The sequence below is a fragment of the Stomoxys calcitrans genome, chromosome 3, assembly GCF_963082655.1.
Source record: "Stomoxys calcitrans chromosome 3, idStoCalc2.1, whole genome shotgun sequence".
In the NCBI taxonomy this organism is placed as follows: domain Eukaryota; kingdom Metazoa; phylum Arthropoda; class Insecta; order Diptera; family Muscidae; genus Stomoxys; species Stomoxys calcitrans.
In genome coordinates this window covers 186,537,194-186,560,788 of record NC_081554.1, presented here as the reverse complement: position 1 = coordinate 186,560,788, position 23,595 = coordinate 186,537,194, and the positions used below count along the sequence as shown (strand labels likewise).

General features: G+C 32.0%; 2 protein-coding genes across 2 annotated transcripts in view; one reads left to right on the top strand and one right to left on the bottom strand.

The window, feature by feature from the left end:
* Nucleotides 1–23,595, top strand: part of LOC106092019 (uncharacterized) — a 471,923-nt gene that overhangs the window by 165,024 nt on the left and 283,304 nt on the right. The gene's annotated exons all lie outside the window — the stretch shown is intronic.
* The window catches only part of LOC106092020 (uncharacterized), a 125,236-nt gene that overhangs the window by 58,922 nt on the left and 42,719 nt on the right, over nucleotides 1–23,595 (bottom strand). Inside the window, exon 7 of the mRNA XM_059364303.1 lies at nucleotides 22,061–22,194. Within this exon, the coding sequence (XP_059220286.1) occupies nucleotides 22,061–22,194 (134 nt within the window). The remainder of the gene's footprint in view (nucleotides 1–22,060; nucleotides 22,195–23,595) is intronic.

Sequence of the window (23,595 nt, the reverse complement as noted above, 5' to 3'; positions counted from 1 at the left end):
TGTTCCTAATTTCGGCGACATCGAACAATAAATACGCCTTTCATTGGCCCAGGACCTTAAATCGAAAGATCGGTCTATATGGCAGCTATATTCAAATCTAAACCGATCTGGGCCAAATTGCCGAAGGATATTGAAAGGCTTAACACAACTCACTGTCCCGAATTTCATCACAATCGGATAATAAATGTGGATTCAATGGGCCTAAGACCCTAAATCGAAAGATCGGTCTATATGGCAGCTATATCCAAATCTAAACCGATCTGGGCCAAATTTCCGAAAGGCTTCACACAACTCACTGCCCCAAATTTCATCACAATCGGATTATAAATGTGGATTTTATGGGCCTAAGACCCTAAATCGGAGGATCGGTCTATATGGCAGCTATATCCAAATCTAAACCGATCTGGGCCAAATTGCCGAAGGATGTCGAAGGGCCTAACACAACTCACTGTCCTTAATTTCATCACAATCGGATTAGAAATGTGGATTTTATGGGCCTAAGGCCCTACATCGGAGGATCGGTCTATATGGCAGCTATATCCAAATCTAAACCGATCTGGGCCAAATTGCCGAAGGATGTCGAAGGGCCTAACACAACTCCCTGTCCCAAATTTCGGAGAAATCGAACAATAAATGCGCCTTTTATCGGTCCAAGACCTTAAATCGAGAAATCGATATAGACCGATTTCTCGCTTTATCCAAATCGGGACCGATATGGCTGAAATTGCAGAAAGACGTCGAAGGTCCTTACGCAACTCACAGTCCCCAATTTCGGAGCAATCGGACAATATATGCCCCTTTTATGGGCCCAAAACCTTAAATCGAGAGATCGGTCTATATGGCAGCTATATCCAAATATGAACCGATCTGGTCCAAATTGCAAAAAGATGTCGAAAGACCTAAAATAACTCACAGTCCAAAATATCGGTGCAATCGGACAATAAATGCCCCTGTTATGGCCCCAAGACCTTAAACCGAAAGATCGGTCTATATGACACCTATATCGAACTATGGACCGATCTGCGCCAAATTGCGAAAAGCTGTCTAGGGACATAACGCATCTCACTGTCCCGAATTTCAGCGAAATCGGACAATAAATGCGACTTTTATGCTCCCAACACCTCATGAGCCCCTAGTAGCCTCAATTTTTAACCGACTTGATTGAAATTTGAAACAAAGACTTGATTCAGTCAAGTATGATCCGAATCGGTTTATAAACAGATATAGCCCCTATATAATCTGATCCCTAGATTTGACTTCTTCAGCCCTTAGAAGCCTCAATTTTCATCCGATTTGGCCGAAATTTGGAATGAAGAATTGTATTATGACTTCCAACATTTATGCCAAGTTCAATCTTAGTCGGTCTATAAACTAATATAGACCCCATATAAACCGTTCCCCGGTTTTGCCTTTTTTATCCCCTAGAATTTTAAATTGGCATCTAATTTGGTTGAAATATTACCCTAAAACCCATCTTCAGACCTACAACATCAGTGCCAATTTTTATCTGAATCAGTCATTGTGGTGTTAAAGGCCGCCTAAGTACCGATACCCCGATATGACTTCTTGAGACCATTGAAGCCTCAATCATTTCCCGAGTTGATTGATACAAAATAAATCAAATACAAATGGGTACTTAAAATTCGGCCCGGCTGAACTAAGCACGTCTTTACTTGTTATATCTTTTTTGTTGCTCCTTGGAGTAATCTGCGCTAACCACTGTTACAAGTTTATTTCTTTACTCACTTCCCCCTTATTCATTTTGTCTTTCAACAGCCTCTAAATCAATTTAAACTTTAATTGGTGTTAAGTCGTTTTACTTCACTCTTAGAAGAAAAGCCTTCATTTTTTCCCACCCACGCATTTAAGCTATTATTTTAACAATTTTTCTTATCTCTCAGTTTAAACGATAAATAAACGAATTTGCCATAATCACTTGCAAGGATATTTAATTGAATAATGTGGCACTTCGTTGTCGTAGCACTTATTTATTTGTCTCGCTTGGCTTGCTAATGAACAGTTGTAAGTTAATTAAAGCAAAACCATAGCGAGGGAACACTAAATCCTCAATTTAAAATCCAAAATGGCAGTAAATCTTCATTTAGTATTTTTAACAGAAATTTTTATGCTTTTTAGGTTGTTTTAAGCTATGGAAAATATATGCACTAGTTTCCTATTGCAAAATAATTATAATTCGTTCAACATGATTACCATAAGAGCTCCAATTTCGGTATTAGAAATTTCAGTAGGCTGCTTTGGCATTGCCTTAATGGGGGTTTTATAAGGAAGTTAGAGTTGCTTCTTTTATGGTAAGGCTTGAAATAAATCACAAATCATTTGCCTATAAACATTGAAATGTGAGAGAAAAACCCCCCAAAATATACAAATATACAAAACCTCATGAATGTATGCTTCTGTGTGTGTGTGTGCGCCTGTGTGTGTGACTATAATGAACTACTCATGGTAGAGAAATGAAAAATGATGCCAAAGAAGAAGAACCGCCATGCAGACCTACTGCCTGCTTCCCACACACTTGGTTATGGCACACACAGTAATGAGACTTAATGCAAACACATTAACACACATACACACACACGCTTTTCTGTTTGCCTACAAAGCAATACCCTTTGTGGAGTATGCCATTACAACAAATATTTACCTACTCTGTTGTTATACCCAAGACCTCTCGCATAGACACGCACTCTTCAAGTTGCCTTGAGCTAACTCACCTGCAGCCTACGGCCTTGAGGGGGGGATTCATGTATATCCAAGAGTGTGAAGGCGAGAGTTGCCTTTGTACTGTGCTCTCGTTGCGTTGCTAACAAATGATCAAAACCTAATGAAAATGACATTTATTATGATTGCTTCTGATTTAGTTTAGAAAGTAAGCACACGCAGACACCATGGTCCACATACACTCTCTCTTTATCTCTTGCACTCTCCCACTCTCTTTCTCACTGTGGCTTGCCTTAAACTGTTTCTTCCACCTCTGCCTATACTATTAGTGGTGGTAAGCATTTGTATTTCATTTGCGGTGGATATTCAAGCATTTACTTAAATAGGACAGATATATGACAGAGAAAGGGAGAGAGGGAAGTGACAACCAAGACTTCTCCCATGATTGAATTAAAAATAATTTAAAATGAAAAATGGTTAATGGTATTTTCTTAGATATAATCCTTAAATAATGTCAAAGGTGAATAATTGACAAAGGTGGTTGGTAGGTATAACTAAGCCAATGATGATAGATTAGCTTGAGGATAAGTAAGGCTCCTGTAAGGAGGGAGGGAAAGAAAGGGAGAAAGAGAAAATTTTATATCTTATAATTCAAAATGTTAAAGGCAGCGAAATTAAAATATATTTTGGATCTGGTTTAAAGATTCGAATGCTATAAAATATTTGAAAACAAGTAAAAACATGCTAAGTTCGGCCGGGCCGAATCTTGGGTACCCATCACCAATGATTCTACTAAAATATGGGAGCTATATCTGGTTGTAGACCGATTTGGACCGTACTCAGTCACAGTTGTTGAGATTCATAACAGCACACTATGACTAAAATTTCAGCCAAATCGGACAAAAATTGCGGCTTCTAGGTGCTTAGGAAGTAAAATCAGGAGTTGGGTTTATATGGGAGCTATATCAGATTATAGACCGATTTGAACCGAACATGGCGCAGTTGTTATAAGTCATAACAGAACACTATGTGCAAAATTTCAGCCAAATCGCATGAAGAAGTCAAATCAGGAGCTCGGATTATATGGGAGCTATTTCAGATATAAGTCAGATGTGGACCGATATTGGCAGAGTTGTTTGAAGTCATAACTGAACACCGCATGCAAAATTTCAGCCAAATTGGATGAAAATTGAGGCTTCCAGTGGCTCAAGAAGTCAAGTCGGGAGATAGGTTCATATGAAAGCTATATCAGGTTATAGACCGATTTGGACCGTTTGGCACAGTTGTTAGAAGTCATAGCAGAAAATTATTTTCAAAACTTGAGCCAAAGAGGACAAAAAAATAGGCTTCCAGGGGATTAAGAAGTCTGAGGCCCATAAAAACCACATTTATCATGCGATTTTGCTGAAATTTGTGACAGTGAGTTCTGTTAGGCTCTTCGACATCCTTCTTCAATTTGGCCCCAGATCGGTACAAATTTGGATATAGCTGCCATATAGACCGATCTCTAGATTTAAGGTTTTGGGGCCATAAAAGGCGCATTTATTGTCCGATTTCGCCTAAATTTTGGACAATGAGTAAGGTTAAGACCCTCGAAATTCTTCTGTAATATGACACCGAACGGTTCAGATTTGGATATAGCTGCCATATAGATCGATCTCTTGATTTAAGGTTTTGGACCTATAAAAGGCGAATTTATTGTCCGATTTCGCCGAAATTTGGGAATTCGACTTGTTTTAGGCCTTTCGACATAATTCTGCAATATGGTCCAGATCGGTTCAGATTTGATTATAGCTGCCATATAGACCGATCTCTCGATTTAAGGTTTTGGGCCCATAAAAGGCGTATTTATTGTCCGAATTCGCCGAAATTTGGGTCAGTGAGTAAGGCTAAGCCCCTCGACATACTTCTGCGATATGGCATAAATCGGTTCAGATTTGGTTATAGCTGCCATATAGACCGATCTCTCGATTTAAGGTTTTGGGGCCATAAAAGGCGCATTTATTGTCCGATTTCGCCGAAATTCGGGACAGTGAGTTGCATTAAGCCCCTCGATATAGTTCCGCAATATGGCATAGATCGGTTCAGATTTGGATATAGCTGCCATATAGACCCATCCGCCGATTTAGGGGCTTAGGCCCATAAAAGACGCATTAATTATCCAATTTTGCTGAAATTTGGGACAGTGAGTTGTGTTAGGCCCTTCGATATTCTTCTTCATTTTGGCTCAGATCGGTCCAAATTTAGATATAGCAGCCATATAGGCCGATCTCTCGATTTAAGGTCTTTGCCCCATAAAGAGCGCATTTATTATCCGATTTCACTGAAATTTGACATATTGACTTATGCTAGGGTTTTCGAGGTCCTTGTCGTATATGGTTCAGATCGGTTTATTACTAGATATAGCTACTAAAAAGACGATATAGCTGCTGCCACATAGCAGCATTTTTACATTTTTCACCGGATTTTAACAAAAGGTGGTTGACATATACACCCGAGATGGTGGATATCCAAAGTTCGGCCCGGACGAACTTAGCCCCTTTTTCCATGTTGTATTTCAAAATGTTTAAGGCAGCGAAATTTAAATATGTTTTGTATCTTCATGATATAAAATATTCGAAAAAAAGAATTGCCTTTTACTTTCAAGCAGACTTGATGCCATATCAGCTTTATTTATATATTTTTTCATACTATAAACGCCACATGTGTCAAAAACAACATATAGTATTTTAAATAATACAATTATTATTTTATACAAATTCAATTCAAACTGATTAAAATAAAAATTCTATTTGTTTTTCTTTCATTTGTCAGCCATGCCTTGCCAATATTTTTCACTCTCCGCTATTTAATTCATTTGCCAAAATTTAAGTCAACCTAAATTTGGTTGCCACAAATGCTAAAATGTTTTTTCGCCTAATACCGAAAAGCTGTGGAAAACCAAAAAAAAAAAAAAAAAAGATTGCGGAAAAACCAAACTAACATCAGATAAACCGATTTCTGAATAGCAAACAAAGACTCTATGTGGCCAACAGCAATAATGCCATGTTCAATTAAATTGGTATCCTTTTTTTCGGTAGCTGCAAAATATCAAAGCAGCTGAACTGTTAAAATGAACATGACACAAACAAAGCAAACAAAAAAGGGGCAAAACGATTTTTGGCTAACAAAACTGCTGGCGTGTTAGGTTGTTAATGAGACAACTGGTCTGAATAATGCCAAAAATAGAGAAAGTATGCTAAAAATGGGCTTTAAAGAGACTTTGCATTCAATGTGCATAAAAAACTCACAAAAAAAAACAATCAAATGTTGCCAAAGTTTTCCAGGGAATTCAAAATTTTATAGATATTTTCCACGGATATGAAATTTCAACAAAACATCTGATAGCAATGAAAGAGAGAATTTTCAATAGAAATGACTTTTGAGCAGACTTTAACTTTAGGTGAAAACAAGTAAGCAAGGTTTAAAGCCGGCAAAGCTTACCTATGGATACCCTACACCACTTGGGGTACTCAGACAAAGTTGTCGGTTTCGAAATTTGCTAAAATTTGAAATGAAAAATTTCCATTTTGAGGGTCGTAGAAGAAATCGCTGTTGAAACGTTCGGTTGACAAATGCGGTTGCAAAGGCCCAAATGTGAAAATCGGTAGTTACATGTATATGAGAGCTTCATCTAAATCTGAGCCGATTGCCATGAAATTCGCCAATGATCTTAAGAGTCATAAGAGAAATATTCATGCCAAATTTTGAGAGGATTGGTTAACTAATCAACAAATTAAAAATTTAGACGAAATCTGAAAATAAATGGGAGCATATATCCAAAGCAGAACCGGTCTCGACCAACCACATCGGACGGATGTTAAACACCTTTCGTCATAATCCGGTGAAAAATATATAACTCATGTTCCCATAGCAGCTATATCGAAATATGGTCCGATTAGGACCAAATTTGGCACGGGCATTGAGTGGTCTAATAAAAACAAGTCAATGTTCAATTTTGTAGAACAAAATATTAGTCTTTTGAGCAGCTATATCCAAATATACACTGTCCGTCGGACTGACGGTCGACGGACAGATGGACGGACGGACGAGGGACAGACGGGCGGACAGAAGGACATGGTTACATCGTCTTAAATTTTAACGATAATCAATACAAATTTTCACATTTGGACAAAATTTTCTTTTTTAGAAAAATTTTTCATTTTGATAAAATTTCCCTTTTGAGCAAATATCCCCTTCTGCCAAATGATAAATTTACCCATTTTTACAAAATTTCTCACTTGAAAAAAGATTTCCCTTTTTTGGAATAATTTTCCATTGTGACAAAACTTCCCTGTTGACCAAATATCCCCTTTTGACCAAATATCCCCTTTTGACCAAATATTCCCTTTTGACCAAATATCCCCTTTTGACAGAATTTCCCATTTTGATAAGATTTCCAATTTAGACAAATTTTTGCATTCTGACAAATTTCATATTTCGCCAAAGCCTCCCATGTTGACTTACAAATTTCCCATTTTTAACCACATTTTTCATATTGAAGAACTTTCCATTTTGGTAAAATTACCAATTACTATCAAATTTCCCATTTTGTAAAATATTTGATAAAATTTTCCATTTTTGAAAAAATTTTCAGTTTGCAAAAATTTCCTGTATGGCAAAATTTTCCATTAGATAAAATTGTCGATTGTGGAAATATTTCTCGTTTTGGAAAAATTTCCCATTCTTGTAAAATTTTCCATTTTGACAAAATTTCCTATTTCGCAAAATTTCCCCCTTTGACACAATTTCTCATTAAGAAAAATTTTTTATTCTGACAAAATTTCCCATTGTGCCAAAACCTCTCACTTTGAAAAAAAAATCCCCTACTTGACAATATTTTCCATACCAAAGAAAAACTTTCCATTTTGTCAAACTTTTCCGTTTTAATAAAATTTCCCATTTCTTACAAAATTTCCATTTTACAAAATTTCCCATTTTGTCAAATTTTCCCAGTTGATAAAATTGTCCATTTTGAAAAATTTTCCCATTTCGGAAAAATTTCACATTTTTGCAAAATTTCCCCATTTGACCAAATTTCACATATTGACAAAATTTTCTATTTAGACAAATTTTTCATTCTGACAAAAATTTCCCATTTTTTCAAAAACTCACATTTTGACGAAAAAAAAAGAATTGAACAAATTTTCCGTTTTTACAAAATTTCCCATTATTACAAAGTTTTCCTTTTTTACAAAATTTACCATTTTTACAAAGTTTGCCATTTTTACAAAATTTGCCATTTGATAAAATTTTTCATTTTGGAAAAATTTCCCATTTTTGTAAAATTTTCCATTTTGACAAAATTTCCTATTTGAAAAAAATTTCCCTTTTGACAAAATTTCTCATTAAAACAAATTTTTTAATTCTGACAAAATTTCCCATAGTGCCAAAACCTCTCATTTTGAAAAAAAAAAAAATCCCTATTTGATAAAATTTTCCATATTGAAAAACTTCCCATTTTGGCAAACTTTACCGTTTCTATAAAATTTCCCATTTCTTACAAAATTTCCCAATTTGGCAAAATTTCCCATTTGATAAAATTTTCCATTTTGAAAAAATTTGCCATTTTACAAAATTTCCCATTTTACAAAATTTCCCCATTTGACCAAATTTCATATACTGACAAAATTTCCCAAATTTTTCATTCTGACAAAATTTTCCATTTTGCCAAATACTCTCATTTTGACGAAAAAAAAAATATTAAAAAAATTTCCCGTTTTTACAAAATTTCCCATTTCGGAAAAGTTTTCTGGCCTTTAAAAATTTAAAATTTTTGAAAATTTCCCCATTTTGACAAATTTTCCCATGTACATACATTTTTTCATGACAAAAAAAATCCCATTTTGATAAAATTTTTCATATTGAAAACTTAAATTTTTACAAATTTTCCCGCTTTTTACAAAATTTCCCATTTTAAAAAAATTTCCCAATTTGCTAAATTTCCCATTTTGGCAAACTTTCCCATTTTGACAAAATTTCCCATTTGATAAAACTTTCTAAATTTCCCATTATGACAAAATTTCCCATTTAAAAAAAAATTACCAATTTGCAAAATTTCCCATTTTGGCAAACTTTCCAATTTTGACAAACTTTCCAATTTTGACAAAATTTCCCACTTGATAAAACTTTCTAAAATTTCCCATTTTGACAAAATTTCTCATTTTTAAAAAATTTCCCAATTTGAAAAATTTCCCAATTTGACAAAATTTCTGATTTTGAAAAAATTTCCCAATTTGAAAAATTTCGCAATTTGAAAAATTTCCCATTTTGACAAAACTTCCTATTTTGACAAAATTTCCATTTTGACAAAAGTTCCCATTTTGACAAAAGTTCCCATTTTGACAAAAGTTCCCATTTTGAAAAAAGTTTTCATTTTGACACAATTTCCTATTTTGACAAAATTTCCCATTTTTACATAATTTTTGAAAAAAATTCCATAATAAGAATTTTTACCTAGTGACCATTAATAGGAAACCTCATCGAAATTTTCCATAAAAATATTTTGAAATATAGATGGCGTTAGTTGTAAGAAATAAATATTTTCTTAAAAAGTGGCAACCTTCTAAACATACGTTTTAAGTCTCATGATGCCACGTTGTTTGATTTGTTTTTTTTTTTTTTCTTTTTTTGGTGGAGCAGTAATCTCTAAACAATCTCAGTGAATTTGCAAATATGAAAAAACTGGTTACCGATATGGGATATAATACTTTTTTTTTTGGAAAGGTCCAACCTTTAAAAAACCAACCTATAAAAAAGCCGAGCTAAATTCTACTTTCGTTAATTCTTCAAACAGGACCGTACGAGTTGCCATGACGAACACCACAATAGTCAACCTGTTGACTATCCAAAATCCAAAATTTGTAGTGTTTTCTTTGTTAAGTCGGCTTTTTTTGCCACCACTCTTTTTAATAAATGGAATTTTTATAACATCCCTATGAAAAAAAAGAAATTTAACCCAATTTTCCTTAAAACTAAATCTTTAAACATATGTTTCTGTTTCTGATTGTCTTATTAATCATTTTCTTTTGTTTTTGTCTTCCTGGAACATTTTTTTTATCGCAAAACATGTGGCCAGACTTCGAATTCCAGCACATTCTGAATACTTTTGTTTTGACTATATTTGCATATTTGGTAGCATTTGTAGTTTCAAATCCATGCACATGCATTTTGATTCACTCACTCACACACACAAACACAAACTCACATGCATATAGATGAACGCGTTTGTTTTCTCACCCCCACAAGAACCTTGTCCCAGTCTCATGCATTTAACATCAGTTACAGACACATTTGTTGCCTCACCAAGGATATATTCGTAAAAAGGATTTTTGCTTTCATAGACAGCACAACCCCAAAAGCTTTTCTCTTTCTCACGCTTTCCTGGATGCAATGCATAACAAATGACTTTGCATTTGGCTCATGAGCTGTTTGTTGTATGTTTTGAGGTTTGTGATTCGTCCGTCCATTTGCCAACAGCAGATATGTTAGTAAGAAAAATCTCTATATGTGAATGGCATTGAGGATGGTAAGTTTTATTTTAGAGGCTTCAAATGTTGCTGAGGCTTTTGTTACACTTGTCTACGGGAAACATTTTATTTGAAGTCTAAACTAGGTGCCAATGTGGTAGGAGGATGGAAATTTGTTTGTGTCATGCCAAAAAATTTTGTAAATATTTCGTTTTAATGGGAAATTTTGTGAAAGTTTTCTTTTTATGGAAAGTTTTGGGAAAATGTCCCTTTCGGAAAAACTTCTTTCAGTGGGAAGTTTGGTAAAAATTTTGATTTATTGAAATTTTGGAAAAATTTCAGTTTTATTGAAATTTTGTGAAAATTTTCTTTAATGGTATTTTTTGTCAAAATTTCTTTAAGTGAAAGTTTTGTTTTTTATGGGAAATTTTTGTAAAAATTTCCTTTTATTGCAAAATTATTGTAAAAATTTTCTTTTATTGGAAAATTTTTGTAAAAATTTCCTTTTAACGGGAAATTTTGTGCAAATGATCTCTTTATGGCAAACTTAATAAAAATTTCTTTTTAAACATTTTTATGAGAAGTTTTGTGAAAATTTCCTTTTAAGGGAAATTTTGTGAAAACTTCCATTTTGTGGGAAATTTTGTTAAAATTTCCTTTTAATGGGATATTCTCTGTAAATTTCCATTTAGAGGGAAATTTTAGGAAAGTTTTCTTCCTGGGAAAATTTTATAAAAATTTTCTTTTAGGGAAATTGTTTAAAAATTTCCTTTTGGTGGGAAATTTTGTCAATTTTTTTTTTCTCAAAATTTCCATTTATAGGAAGTTTTTTAAAAATATCCTTTTTTCATGGGAAATTTTAAAAAATTTTGTTGCTATGGTAAATTTTGTGAAAACTTCCTTTCTATGAGAAATTTTGTGAACATTTCCTTTTAATGGAAAATTTTTTCAAAATCTCCGTTTAATGGAAAATTTTGAGAAAATATACGTGTTATTGCAAATTTTAGGAAAATTTCCTATTAAGGTATTTTTTGGGAAAAATTCATTTTGGGGGAAACTTTTGCAAAAATTTCTTTTAAATGGGAAATTTTCTCTTATTTTCTCTTTATGCAAACTTTGAAGAAATTTCCATTTAATGGGAAATTTGGTGAAAATTTCCTTTTAATGGGAAATTTGGTGAAAATTTCCTTTTAATGGGAAATTTCGTCAAAATTAAATTTTTGGGGAAATTTAGCGAAAATTTGGTTTTCACGGGAAATTTGTGAAAAGTAGATTTGTAAGATTTTACTTTTAATGGATATTTGTGTGAACATTTCCTTTAAGGGGAAATTTTATAAAAGTGTCCTTTTTTGTGGAATGGGAAATTTTGTGAAAATATCCTTTTTATGGGTAGTTTAGAAACAGATTCTTTTTAATGGGAAATTTTGAAAAAAAAATCCTACAATAATAATGGAAAATTTTTTTTAAAATATCCGTTTTTGGGGATAATGTTGTAAAAGCTTCTTTTTGATGGGAAATTTTGTAAAAATTTCCTTTTAATGAGAAATTTTGTGAAAATTTCCTTTTTATGGGAAATCTTATGAATTTACTTCTTTTAATGAGATATTATGTTAAAAATTCCTTTTTGAGGACAATTTTGTGACAGTTTCCTTTTTGCGGGAAAGTTAAGAAAATTTCCTTTTTAAGAGAAATTTAGTAAAATTTCCTTTTTAGGGGTAATTTTGTTGAATTTTTCTTTTTATGGAAAATTGTGTGAAATATGCTTTTTCATGGGGTTGAAACTACGTTTGTGGGGAAATTTCGTGAAAATTAAACTTTTTACGGGAAATTTGTGAACATTTAATTTTTGAGGGTAGATTTGTTATATTTTCCTTTTAATGGAAAATTGTGTGAATATTTCCTTTATGGAGAAATTTTGTGAAAGTTTCCTTCTTTATGGGAAGTTTTGAAAAAATTTCCCTTTTCCGAGAAATACTGTGAACGTTTTTTTTTTTTTTTTGAGACACTTTTTACAAATTTTTTTATAATGGATAATTTTGTGACAATATTTTTTATTGGAAATTTGGTGAAAATATCCTTTTTTAGGGAAACTTTGGGGAAATTTCTTTTTGTGGGAAACATTGTTAACATTTTTTTTAAGGAAAATTTCAAAAGTAACATTTTTTTGGGATTTTTTTTTTTGTCACTAGTTTTTAAGCTTAATTTTTCAAAATTTTGTTTTAAAGGAAAATATTGTCTTAATATCGTTCATAGATAATTTTTTTCAAAATTTTATTTCTTTAGAGTTCTGTTTTTTTCAAAATTCCATTTCGATGCTAAATTTGGCCAAAAATTTCGTTTTTGTAGGAAATTTTGACAAAATTTAATTTCTATATTTATCCAAATTTTTATTAAAATTTTACCAAAATTTCTTTTCTTGGGAAGTTTCGGTTAATTTCATTTCCAAATGACATTTTGTTAAAAATTTAATTTCTATAGGAAATTTTGTCAAAATTTCATCTCAATAGAAAATTTTTCCAAAATTTCATTTATACAAAAACTTTTTTTTCCAAAATTTCATTTCTATAGAAAATTTTTCAAAATAATTTTGAGAAATTTTGTTATTTCTGACTGCAATTTTGAGCAAAATGTCATTGGACAATTTTTCTTGGGTCAACCTTTATAAATAACTAATATATTCTAATATCTCATAACATTTGCAATGCTGTGTATGTCCTTTTTGTCTCAATAGCTTCTGCAGCTGCCTACAATGGCTCTCTAGCCTGAATGCATCTGAGATGAACTCATTTGTGGGACTTTTGTTGGTTTTGATCTTTATGCACCTTGTATATGCCGTAGACACTTAAAGTATGTCGACATAAGGGTGTAACGGAAAAAATGACAAATACGAAATTCGGGTTTTGGTATCATGATCGTTGTATTTTACGGTTGGGAGACTTTTGCGTGGAAATGAGTTGTAGAAAAAGTATATGCCATTTTAAAAAATTTTAAATATTTTCAAAAATATGAGGAAATCTAAAGCTCTTACGAAACTTTTTATTTCAAAATTGACATACTCACTGTCCCAAAATTCGTCGACATAGGACAAAAAATGTGCCTTTTATGGGCTCAAAACTTAAAATCGAGAGATCGGTCTATATTGCAGCTATATCCAAATCTGGACCGATCTGTGCCATATTGCAGAAGTATGTCCAGGGGCTAAACTTAACTCACTGTCCCGAATTTCGGCGACATCGCACAATAAATGCGCCTTGTATGGGCCAAAAACCTTAAATCGAGAGATCGGTCTATAGGGCAGCTATATTCAAATTTGGAGCAATCTGGACTATATTGAAGATATATATCGAAGAGCCTAACACAACTCATTGTCCCAAATTTCGGCGACATCGGACGCTAAATGCTCCTTTTATGGGCCCAAAACCTAAAATCGATAGATTGGTCTATATTTCAGCTATATTCAAATTTGGAGCGATCTGGGCAAAATTAAAGAAGAGTGTTGAAAGTCCTAACGCAACTCACTGTCCCAAATTTCGGCCCAAACATCGTACAATAAATGCGTCTTTTAAGGGCTCAAAACCTTAAATCGAGAGATCGGTCTTTATTGCAGCTATATCAAAATCGAATACAAATTATGGTCCAAATCGGTCTATAACCTGATATAGCTGCCATATAAACCGATCTTGGGTCTTGACTTCTTGAGCTTCTAGACGGCGCAAATCTTATCCGAATAGAATGAAATTTTGCACGACGTGTTTTGATATGATATCCAATATTTGTGCCAAGTATGGTTCAAATCGGTCCATAACCTGATGTAGTTGCCATATAATCCGATCTTGGGCTTTGACTTATTGAGCCTCTAGAGGGCGCAATTCTTATCCGATTGGAATAAAATTTTGCACGAGGTATTTTGCTATGATATCCAACAACTGTGCCATGTATGGTTCAAATCGGTCCATAACCTGATATAGCTGCCATATAAACCGATCTTGGGTCTTGACTTCTTGAGCCTCTAGAGGGCGCAATTCCTATCCGTTTCGGCTGAAATTTGGCAAGACGTATTTTATTATGACTTCCAACAGTTGTGCCAAATATGGTTAAAATTGGTCCATAACTGATATAGCTGCCATATAAACCGATCTGGGGACTTGACTTCTTAAGCTTCTAGAGGTCGCAATTACAGTCCGATTTGGCAACACAGTCCGATTTGTACAACTACTTCTCTCATGACCTTCAACATGCGTGTCAATTATGGTCTGAATCGGTCTATAGCCTGATACAGCTCACATATAGACCCATCTCCCTATTTTACTTCTTGAGCCCCCAAAGGGCGCAATTCTTATTCGAATTGGCTGACATTTTACACAGGTCTCCAACATATAATTTAATTGTGGTCCAAACAGGACCATATCTTGATATCGCTAAAATAGCAGAGTAAATATTTTCTTATATCCTTTTTTTGCCTAAAAAGAAATACCGGGAAAAGAACTAGACAGATGCGATCCATGGTGGATGGCATATAAGATTCGGCCCGGCCGAACTTAGCACTCTTTTACTTGTTAATTTCTTATTTCTCATCTTCTCATTTCGCACTCTCACTTACACCCCAATATCTTTTCCCATATACATCACCGTTTCGTTGAGCCTTCAATGCCTATGGCCAAATAGCCCAAAGTGAAAGTGTTTTTGGGCCATTCTTTGTTTCTGCATGGAGCATAGTTGCAACATAATGCAGCTTTACTGCCTCAAAGCACTCTCACAAGCAGACCAAATAAACCCACACAAAGGTAGAATGTCCAGTTTCTCCCACAGCATTGTCGATGGGGAGAATTTTGTAAATCCCATAGTCACAGCCGCTTGTATGCCCTGGTGGAGAACAATCGCACTTTCACTATGGATTTGTGCTATTTTCCTTTACCACCCTATCCTCTCTATATACGCTTTCGCCGACTGACCTTTTCACATTTCCACAGCTTTTCAATTTGCTTTTTTTCAGCTGTCATAAAAACAAAAAACCCAAATCGAGTTAGGTCAAACTCTCCATTATGTGGACATGTTTGGAATTTATTGCATTGAAATTGATTTTAGCCACCTCCTGTACACAAAACAAGGAAAAAAAAACAAAAAACGTAAAAATGAAAATTGTCTCTCGTTTGGGAGAGGCAGCAAATTCGCAATTCAGGCCATTTGGTTGCGCAAAAAAAGTCATTCAAATTAAATATCAATAAAGCGTTTGGGTTTTATGGCAGTGTACATCGTATTTGAAAATAACCATGTCTATTTGCAGAGAGGTGATAAAATATGGTAGTGAACTCGAACTTTATCACCTATAATAAATAGGGTAGTTTGACCAGAATTGATGGATGGAAATTTAGTTTCTATAAGGAAGACATAGGAAAATTTTTGAAATACAAGGACAAAATTCCTAGATATTAAAAAAATTAAAAAAAATTTTTTTTTGCTCATTCATATCCTTTTTGCCTCAATCCCTTCCTTCTCCACTGAGTTTCCTAATGAGCTATCATCATCTTTTCTTGTATTCCCAGGGAGTATTTTAAATCATTACTCATACTGCTGCTCATATCAAGGCAATTAATTACAAGTTTAATGAGAATTTTATTCACACATTTACATTAGCAGAACACATATAGGCGAAAATGACTTTGCGCTTGGTTGCCTTCTATTGTCGATGTTGCCTTGGCAATTATATGACATCTACAGCTTGGTGTCATTGTCATAGCTAGAAGTCATTGTATGGATGGCATGTCTGAAGTGTTGGAAAAGTGTTTTTCATTATATTTTCCTAACAACTTATTTATGAAATCTGATATTGCTCGAAGTTTGATGACAAGATTTTGGCAAAAACGTATATCTAATGTCATAAAGGCAATTAATGAATTGCCAAGTAACACACATGCATATAACCCTAAAATCAGGATTTTTACTTATATCCAAAATAAGGGGGTTAGATATTAAACGCGATTATATTTAGCGCTTACAATCTCCATTTAATGTGCACACACACACTTTTCATCGTATAGAGGAAATCTAGGAGATTAACTCATGGCAAAAGGATATGAAATTCTAAAAGGAATTCCTGTTTGCAGCAGCTTTCATTTCCGTTTTCAATAAATCATTTTAGGCAAAGAGCCGGCGGGTGGTGAAATAGAAAATGATTTTTTGATATGATAGCAAATATTGAGAACCCATATGGGGTTAATATGTTATTAGGATATCATACTTATAAAGGTTTGAGAGAGTTGGTACGAAAGGAAGTAACTTTTTTTAGCACAGGAAACGTTGGTAAGCCTAATGGCGTCTCATCAACTTTCAGATGTAAATGATTGGCATTTTTTATTTACTTCATTATGTTAATATAATGTAAAAATAATCATAAAAAATTAAAAACAAAAATTAAAAATTTACTTTAAAAAAAATTTTAAAATTTTAAGAAAATTTTTCCTAATTTTTAAAAAATTTTTTCTAGTTTTTAAAAAAAATTTTCTAATTTTTAAAAAAAATTTTCTAATTTTTAAAAAAAAATTTCTAATTTTTAGAAAATTTTTTCTAATTTTTAGAAAATTTTTTCTAATTTTTAGAAAATTTTTCCTAATTTTTAGAAAAGTTTTTCTAATTTTTAAAAAAATACGAAATTTGCAGAAGATATTTGCATAATTAATACCATAATTTTCTAAGATTTCCCCTTAATTGAGGAGAATATTGACAACATTTTGGAAAATTTTTGAGAAAATATTGCTGAATTTATGAAAAGTATACAAAATTTATGAACATTTTCCGAATTTAAGAAAAATTTTCTTTTTTTTTGAAGATTTTTGACACTTAGGAAATTTTTTTAATTATTAGAAAAAATATCATAAGTGTTAAGAAAATCTTCCTTAAAATTATGAAAAATTTCCTAGTGTTTAAGAGTAATTTACCAATATGAAGAAAATACTCTTAAGCTAAAATTTTAGAAAATATTGCTTAATTTTTAGAAAAGTATCCAAAAATAAAAAAAAATATCCCTAATTAAAAAAAAACTTTGTTACTTATCCAAGGTGATGTACAAATAGTGACAACAGAAAACTATTTTTTTACTTATATAAAAAATTTCCCCAAATTTTCGGAAAATATACGCAATCTGTTTTTCTAAGATTTTCAAAATTTAAAACAGTTTTTTAGTTAAAGAAAAAATATCTTAAAATTTAAGAAAACCTTCCTTAACTTTTGAAAAAATTTCTTAGTCTTTTCAAATAATTTGAGGTTTTTAAGAATTTTTTTTTTGAAGATTCTTGGTACTTAAGAAATTTTTTTAATTATTAGAAAAAATATCATAATTGTTAAGAAAACCTTCCTTCATTTTTGAAAAAATTTCCTAATGTTTAAGAATAATTTACTATTTTTAGAAAATACTCTTAGAAAATTTTGCTTAATTTTTAGAAAAATATCCAAAAATAAAAAAAATATCCCAAATTTAAAAAAAAAGAAAACTGTTACTTATCTTTGGTGATATACAAAGAGTGACAATAGATCAAATATGTATAAAAAAATTCTCCAAATTTTCGGAAAATATACGCAAAGTGTTTTTTTTTTTTTAATTGTGAAATTTAGAAATATTTTTACAAGTTATTACAAAAAATGTCCTAAGATTTAAGAATACCTTCCATAACTTTTGAAAATTTCTTAGTCTTTTCAAATAATTTACTATTTTTAAGAAAATACTCTTGAACAAAAATTTCAGAAACCATTGCCTATTTTTTAGAAAAGTACCTAAAATTTAAGAAAATTTTCCTAAATTAAGGAAACATTTTGTTACATATCTAAAGTTATGTGCAAATAGTGACATGAAATATTTATATTTTCAGAAAATTAAAGTTTTTTGAAGTTTTTCAAAATTTAAGAATATTTTTGGAGTTATAGGAAAATTTCCTAAGATTTAAGAAAACCTTCCTTAATTTTTTAAGAAAAATTTGCGATTTTTAAGAAAATACTCCTGAATAAAAATTTTAGAAAACATTGCCTTATTTTTGGGAAGGTATCCAAAATTTCATAAAATATTCCTAATTTAAGGAAAAATTTTGTTAAATTTCTAAAGTGACTTATTAATAATGAAAATTAACTATGCAATAAAAAAAATTCCCCAAATTTTCAGAAAATGTAAGCAATATGTTTTTTTTTTGAAGTTTTTCAAAATTTAAGAATATTTTTTGGACCATCCTTAAATTATAAAAAAATTTCCTAGTGTTTAAGAATAATTTACGATTTTTAAGAAACTACTGTTGAACAAAAATTATAAAAAATATTGCTTAATTTTTAGAAAATATTTAAAATTGAAGAAAATTTACCTAAATTAAGGAAAAATGTTTGTTACATCTAAAGTGAGGTACAAATAGTGACATGCAATACTTTTTTTTATATATTAAAAAAAATTACCCAAATTTTCAGAAAATGTAAGCATTTTTTTTTTTTGAATTTACAAATATTAATGAAATTTTTTTGTTATTGGAAAAATATCCTAAGATTTAAGAAAACCTAGCTTAATTAAAAAAAAAAAATCGTAGTGCTTAAGAATATTTACAATTTTTAAGAAAATACTCTTTAACAAAAATTACAGAAAATATTGCTTCATTTTTAGAAAAGTATCTAAAATTTAAGAAAATTTACCTAAATTAAGGAAAAATTTTGTTACACATCTAAAGTGAGGTACAAATAGTGACATGCAATATTTTTTTTTAAATATTAAAAAAAAAATCCCCAAATTTTCAGAAAATGTAATCAATATGTTTTCCTAAGATTTAAAAAATCCTTTCTTAAATTTTGAAAAAAAATTTCTTTGTGTTTTAGTGTAATTAACAATTTTTAAGAAAATACTCTTGAACAAAAATTTTAGAAAACATTTCTCAATTTTTAGAAAAGTATCTAAAATTTAAGAAAATTTTCTTAAATTAAGGAAACATTTTGTTACATATCTAAAGTGATATACAAATAGTTGTGAGAAATTGATAGCCTTCCAAAATAATGTGCACGCACAAATGCTTAAAGTGAATAGAATGAAAGTTTTATTAAGACTAAAATGAGAAGACAAAATTCAAATATTCCTAGCAACAGAATACAAACACATCAATGCAAAGGCTTCTATGTTACTTATAAACAAAGGCTACTATGATGAATATAAACAAAGCATGCTATGGGCAAAGCCTACTATGTTAACATACATATGAGTATTTCAAAACGAGTTAAATCTATAAGTATTTATTTGCTATTTACAACAATAGTAACACGAAATATTTTTTTGACATATTAAAAAAAATTCCCTAAATTTTCAGAAAATTAAAGCAATGTTTTTTTGAAGTTTTTCAAAATTTAAGAAAATTTTTTTGAAGTTGTAGGAAAAATTTCCTAAGATTTAAGAAATCCTTCCTTAATTTTGGAAAAATATTTCTTAGTGTTTTAGTGTAATTTACAATTTTCAAGAAAATACTCTTAAACAAATATTTAAAAAAAATTGCTTAATTTATCCAAAATAACAAAAGTATCCAAAATTTAAGAAAATTTTCCTAAATTAAGGAAACATTTTGTTACATATCTAAAGTTATGTACAAAAAGTGACATAAAATATTTTTCTTAGATATTTAAAAAAAATTCCCCAAATTTTCGGAAAATGTAAGCTTTTTTTTGAATTTTCAAAATTTAGTAACATTTTTTAGTTATTGCAAAAAATATCCCAAGATTTAAGAAAACCTTTCTTAATTTTTAAAAAAATTCTTAATGTTTAAGATTAATTTACAATCGTTAAGAATATACTCTTAAACAAAAATTACTGAAAATATTGCTTAATTTTTAGAAAAGTATCTAAAATTTAAGAAAATTTTCTTAAATTAGGGAAAAATTTTGTTACATATCTACCGCGATGTATAAATAGTGACAATAGATTAAATATTTAAAAAATTCCATAAATTGTCAGAAAATGTTAGCAATCTTTGCAAGATTTAAGAAGTTTAAGAAAATGTTTATTAGTAATAAGAACAAGATATGGTCCGGTTCGGACCACAATTAAATTATATGTTGGAGACCTGTGTAAAATTTCAGCCAATTCGTATAAGAATTGCGCCCATTGGGGCGACCTCTAGGGGTCAAGAAGTCAAGATCCCAGATCGGTTTATATGGCAGCTATATCAGGTTATGAACCGATTTGAACCTTATTTGACACAGTTGTTGAAAGTAAAAATAAAATACGTCATGCAAAATTTCAGCCAAATCGGATAGGAATTGCGCCCTCTAGAAGCTCAAGAAGTCCAATCCCCAGATCTGTTTATATGATAGCTATATCATGTTATAGACCGATTTCAACCGTACTTGGCACAGTTGTTGGATATCATAACGAAATACTTCGTGCAAAAATTCATTCCAATCGGATAAGAATTGCGCCCTCTAGAGGGTCAAGAAGTCAAGACCCCAAGATCGGTTTATATGGCAGCTATATCAGGTTATGGACCGATTTGAACCATACTTGGCACTGTTGTTGGATATCATAACAAAACACGTCGTTCAAAATTTCTTTCTGATCGAATAAGAATTGCGCACGCTAGAGGCTCAAGAAGTCAAGACCCAAGATCGGTTTATATGGCAGCTATATCAGGTTATGGACCGATTTGAACTATACTTGGCACAGTTGTTGGATATCATAGCAAAACACGTCGTTCAAAACTTTCATTCTGATCGGATAAGAATTGAGCACGCTAGAGGCTCAAGAAGTCAAGACCCAAGATCGGTTTATATGGCAGCTATATCAGGTTATGGACCGATTTGAACTATACTTGGCACAGTTGTTGGATATCATAGCAAAACACGTCATGCAAAATTTCATCGCAATCGGATAAGAATTGCGCACTCTAGAGGCTCAAGAAGTCAAGACCCAAGATCGGTATGGCAGATCGATATGGCAGCTATATCAAAACATGGACCGATATGGCCCATTTACAATACCAATCGACCTACACTAATAAGAAGTATTTGTGCAAAATTTCAAGCGGCTAGCTTTACTCCTTCGGAAGTTAGCGCGCTTTCGACAGACAGACGGACGGACGGACGGACAGACGGACGGACATGGCTAGATCGACATAAAATGTGACGACGATCAAGAATATATATACTTTATGGGGTCTCAGACGAATATTTCGAGTAGTTACAAACAGAATGACGAAATTAGTATACCCCCCATCTTATGGTGGAGGGTATAAAAATATACTAAGATTTAAGAAAACCTTCCTCAATTTTTGAAAATTTTGCTGTACTTTAAACAGTTGTTCGAAGTCCTAACCGAAGATCACGTGCAAATTGTCAGCCAAATCGGATAAGAATTGCTGCTTCCATGGGGTCAAGATGTCAAATCGGGAGATCGGTTTATATGGGAGCTATATCAGGTTATAGACCGACGAAGGACGGACAGACAGAGAAACGGGTGGACATGGCTAGATCGTCTTAGATTTTTATGACAATCGAGAAAATAGATACTTTATGGGTTCGGAAATGGAATATTTTCATCCATTTTGCAGTTATAGAAGGATTCTGAGAGTTTTTCTATTTCGAGCCACAGCTGCCCCATATATCTTCATCCGATTTGGCCTTTTAAGGCTTTTGTAGCCACAATTTAGTTCCTCTCGTTAGAAAATCATTTAAAGTTAAATTCGATATTTCATTAGGTATGCAGATTTTAAGTCGGACGATATATCGACAGAGGTTCGATTAATTAAAAGAAGTACATTAACTGGCAGGGTGTAGGGTATTATATCGTCGCATCCACCCGACTTTTGCCTTTTCTTACTGATATCCTTGGGAAATTTTTCCAATTTCTTATCTCATAATTCCTTCCCACTTACCTTCCTCTCATTTCTTCAGTGGGCCAATCACCAGCTCCCCAAGGCATTTCTGTGGTGCCCAATATTAAGCCAAATATAAAACCAAATAGACAGGATATGAACATGCCCAAAGCCAGGGAAATAAAACCAACGCGCTGGAAAAATAAAAATTTTAAATTTTAAATCCAATAGCTGAAAAAAATCAAAAAAAAAAATTTTTAATAAAAATTATAAAAAAAAATGTTTACAACCACTTATCCTCAATTGTGTTAATAATTTCATCACCAACCTATTGCCAAATATCAGTATTTTGATATCAGTTACCATAACACTGCTGACATATGAGATTCTGGCGTATACAGCTCTCCATTGAAGGATTCTCATGAATTGTTCAGCCAAATGGATAGAAGTGGAAAGGATAAATAGAAAATATGATTGGAGAGGAATAGCTCATACAAACTTAATCACAGATACTCCAAAAAGTTCAATCAATTGTTGCACAAATTTCAATCAATTGTTGGTTACCTACACTTTTTTATTAAGAGTCCTTGTAACAAGCGTTCCTATACACTGCCTAGCTGTTACTGTTTATCTTGTCTTGGGATTGAATACGATTTGTACAGTGCTTGGCAAAAATAAAGTCAGATGTTTAAACAGGCAAATTATCACAGAGACGGGCATATTGATTTATAGTTCATTGATTTACTGTTCAATCCTTCTCGTCATTCTTTTTTAGTTTTTCCTTTTAAACTCCAAATTTTATCCTTATGCATCCTCTATCTTTCTCTCTCACTTTATCTGTTTTTAATTAAGCTTCAGTTTATACCTTCGAGACCTCATTAAATCCCTTGCTATACGGTTACATCGTTGTCTTTCCTTGTCTAAGTATATCTAAATGACTGAACTATTTGTTCCCATCTCCCCTCCTTTGCTTCCCCCTTTCCTTACGCCATCTTTGGATGCCATCTCTCACTGAGCTTATAATAAGAAGTAACACTTATAATTTATTTTTAATTAAAAACCAAGACAGACAAAATACTGGAAAGAAAAAACATCGAAGAAAAGTGAATGAATCAACAAGGACAACTTGACCTAAATCGAGAGAGACTCAGCGAGAGAGAGAGGGAGATAGAGAGAGCCAGAAAACGAGTAATTCTAAAAAACTTCAAGAATGTTGTTACACACTTGTCTGTAGTAGTTGGAAAATAAGAATCAGAGACAGAATGTGTTATAGAAGTTTTAAACATCTAATTGCAATTTAATTGCTAAGTACACAGTGCACTTTTTGGTGTGTGAGTGGGAGGCAAGTTGGGTTCAAAGACCTATGGAAACTCTGAAAGAGGGCGGTTGTGAATGAATAAGGTTTTCTACTGAAAACTCTTAACCCAGACCATTTGAATAAAACTTTCTTTAAAAATAAGGTTTTCTATAGGAAACCTTCAATTCAGCCTGGCTGAATAAGGTTTTCTATAGATAAACTTCAATTCAGCCTGGCTGAATAAGGTTTTCTATAGGAAACCTTCAATTCAGCCTGGCTGAATAAGGTTTTCTATAGG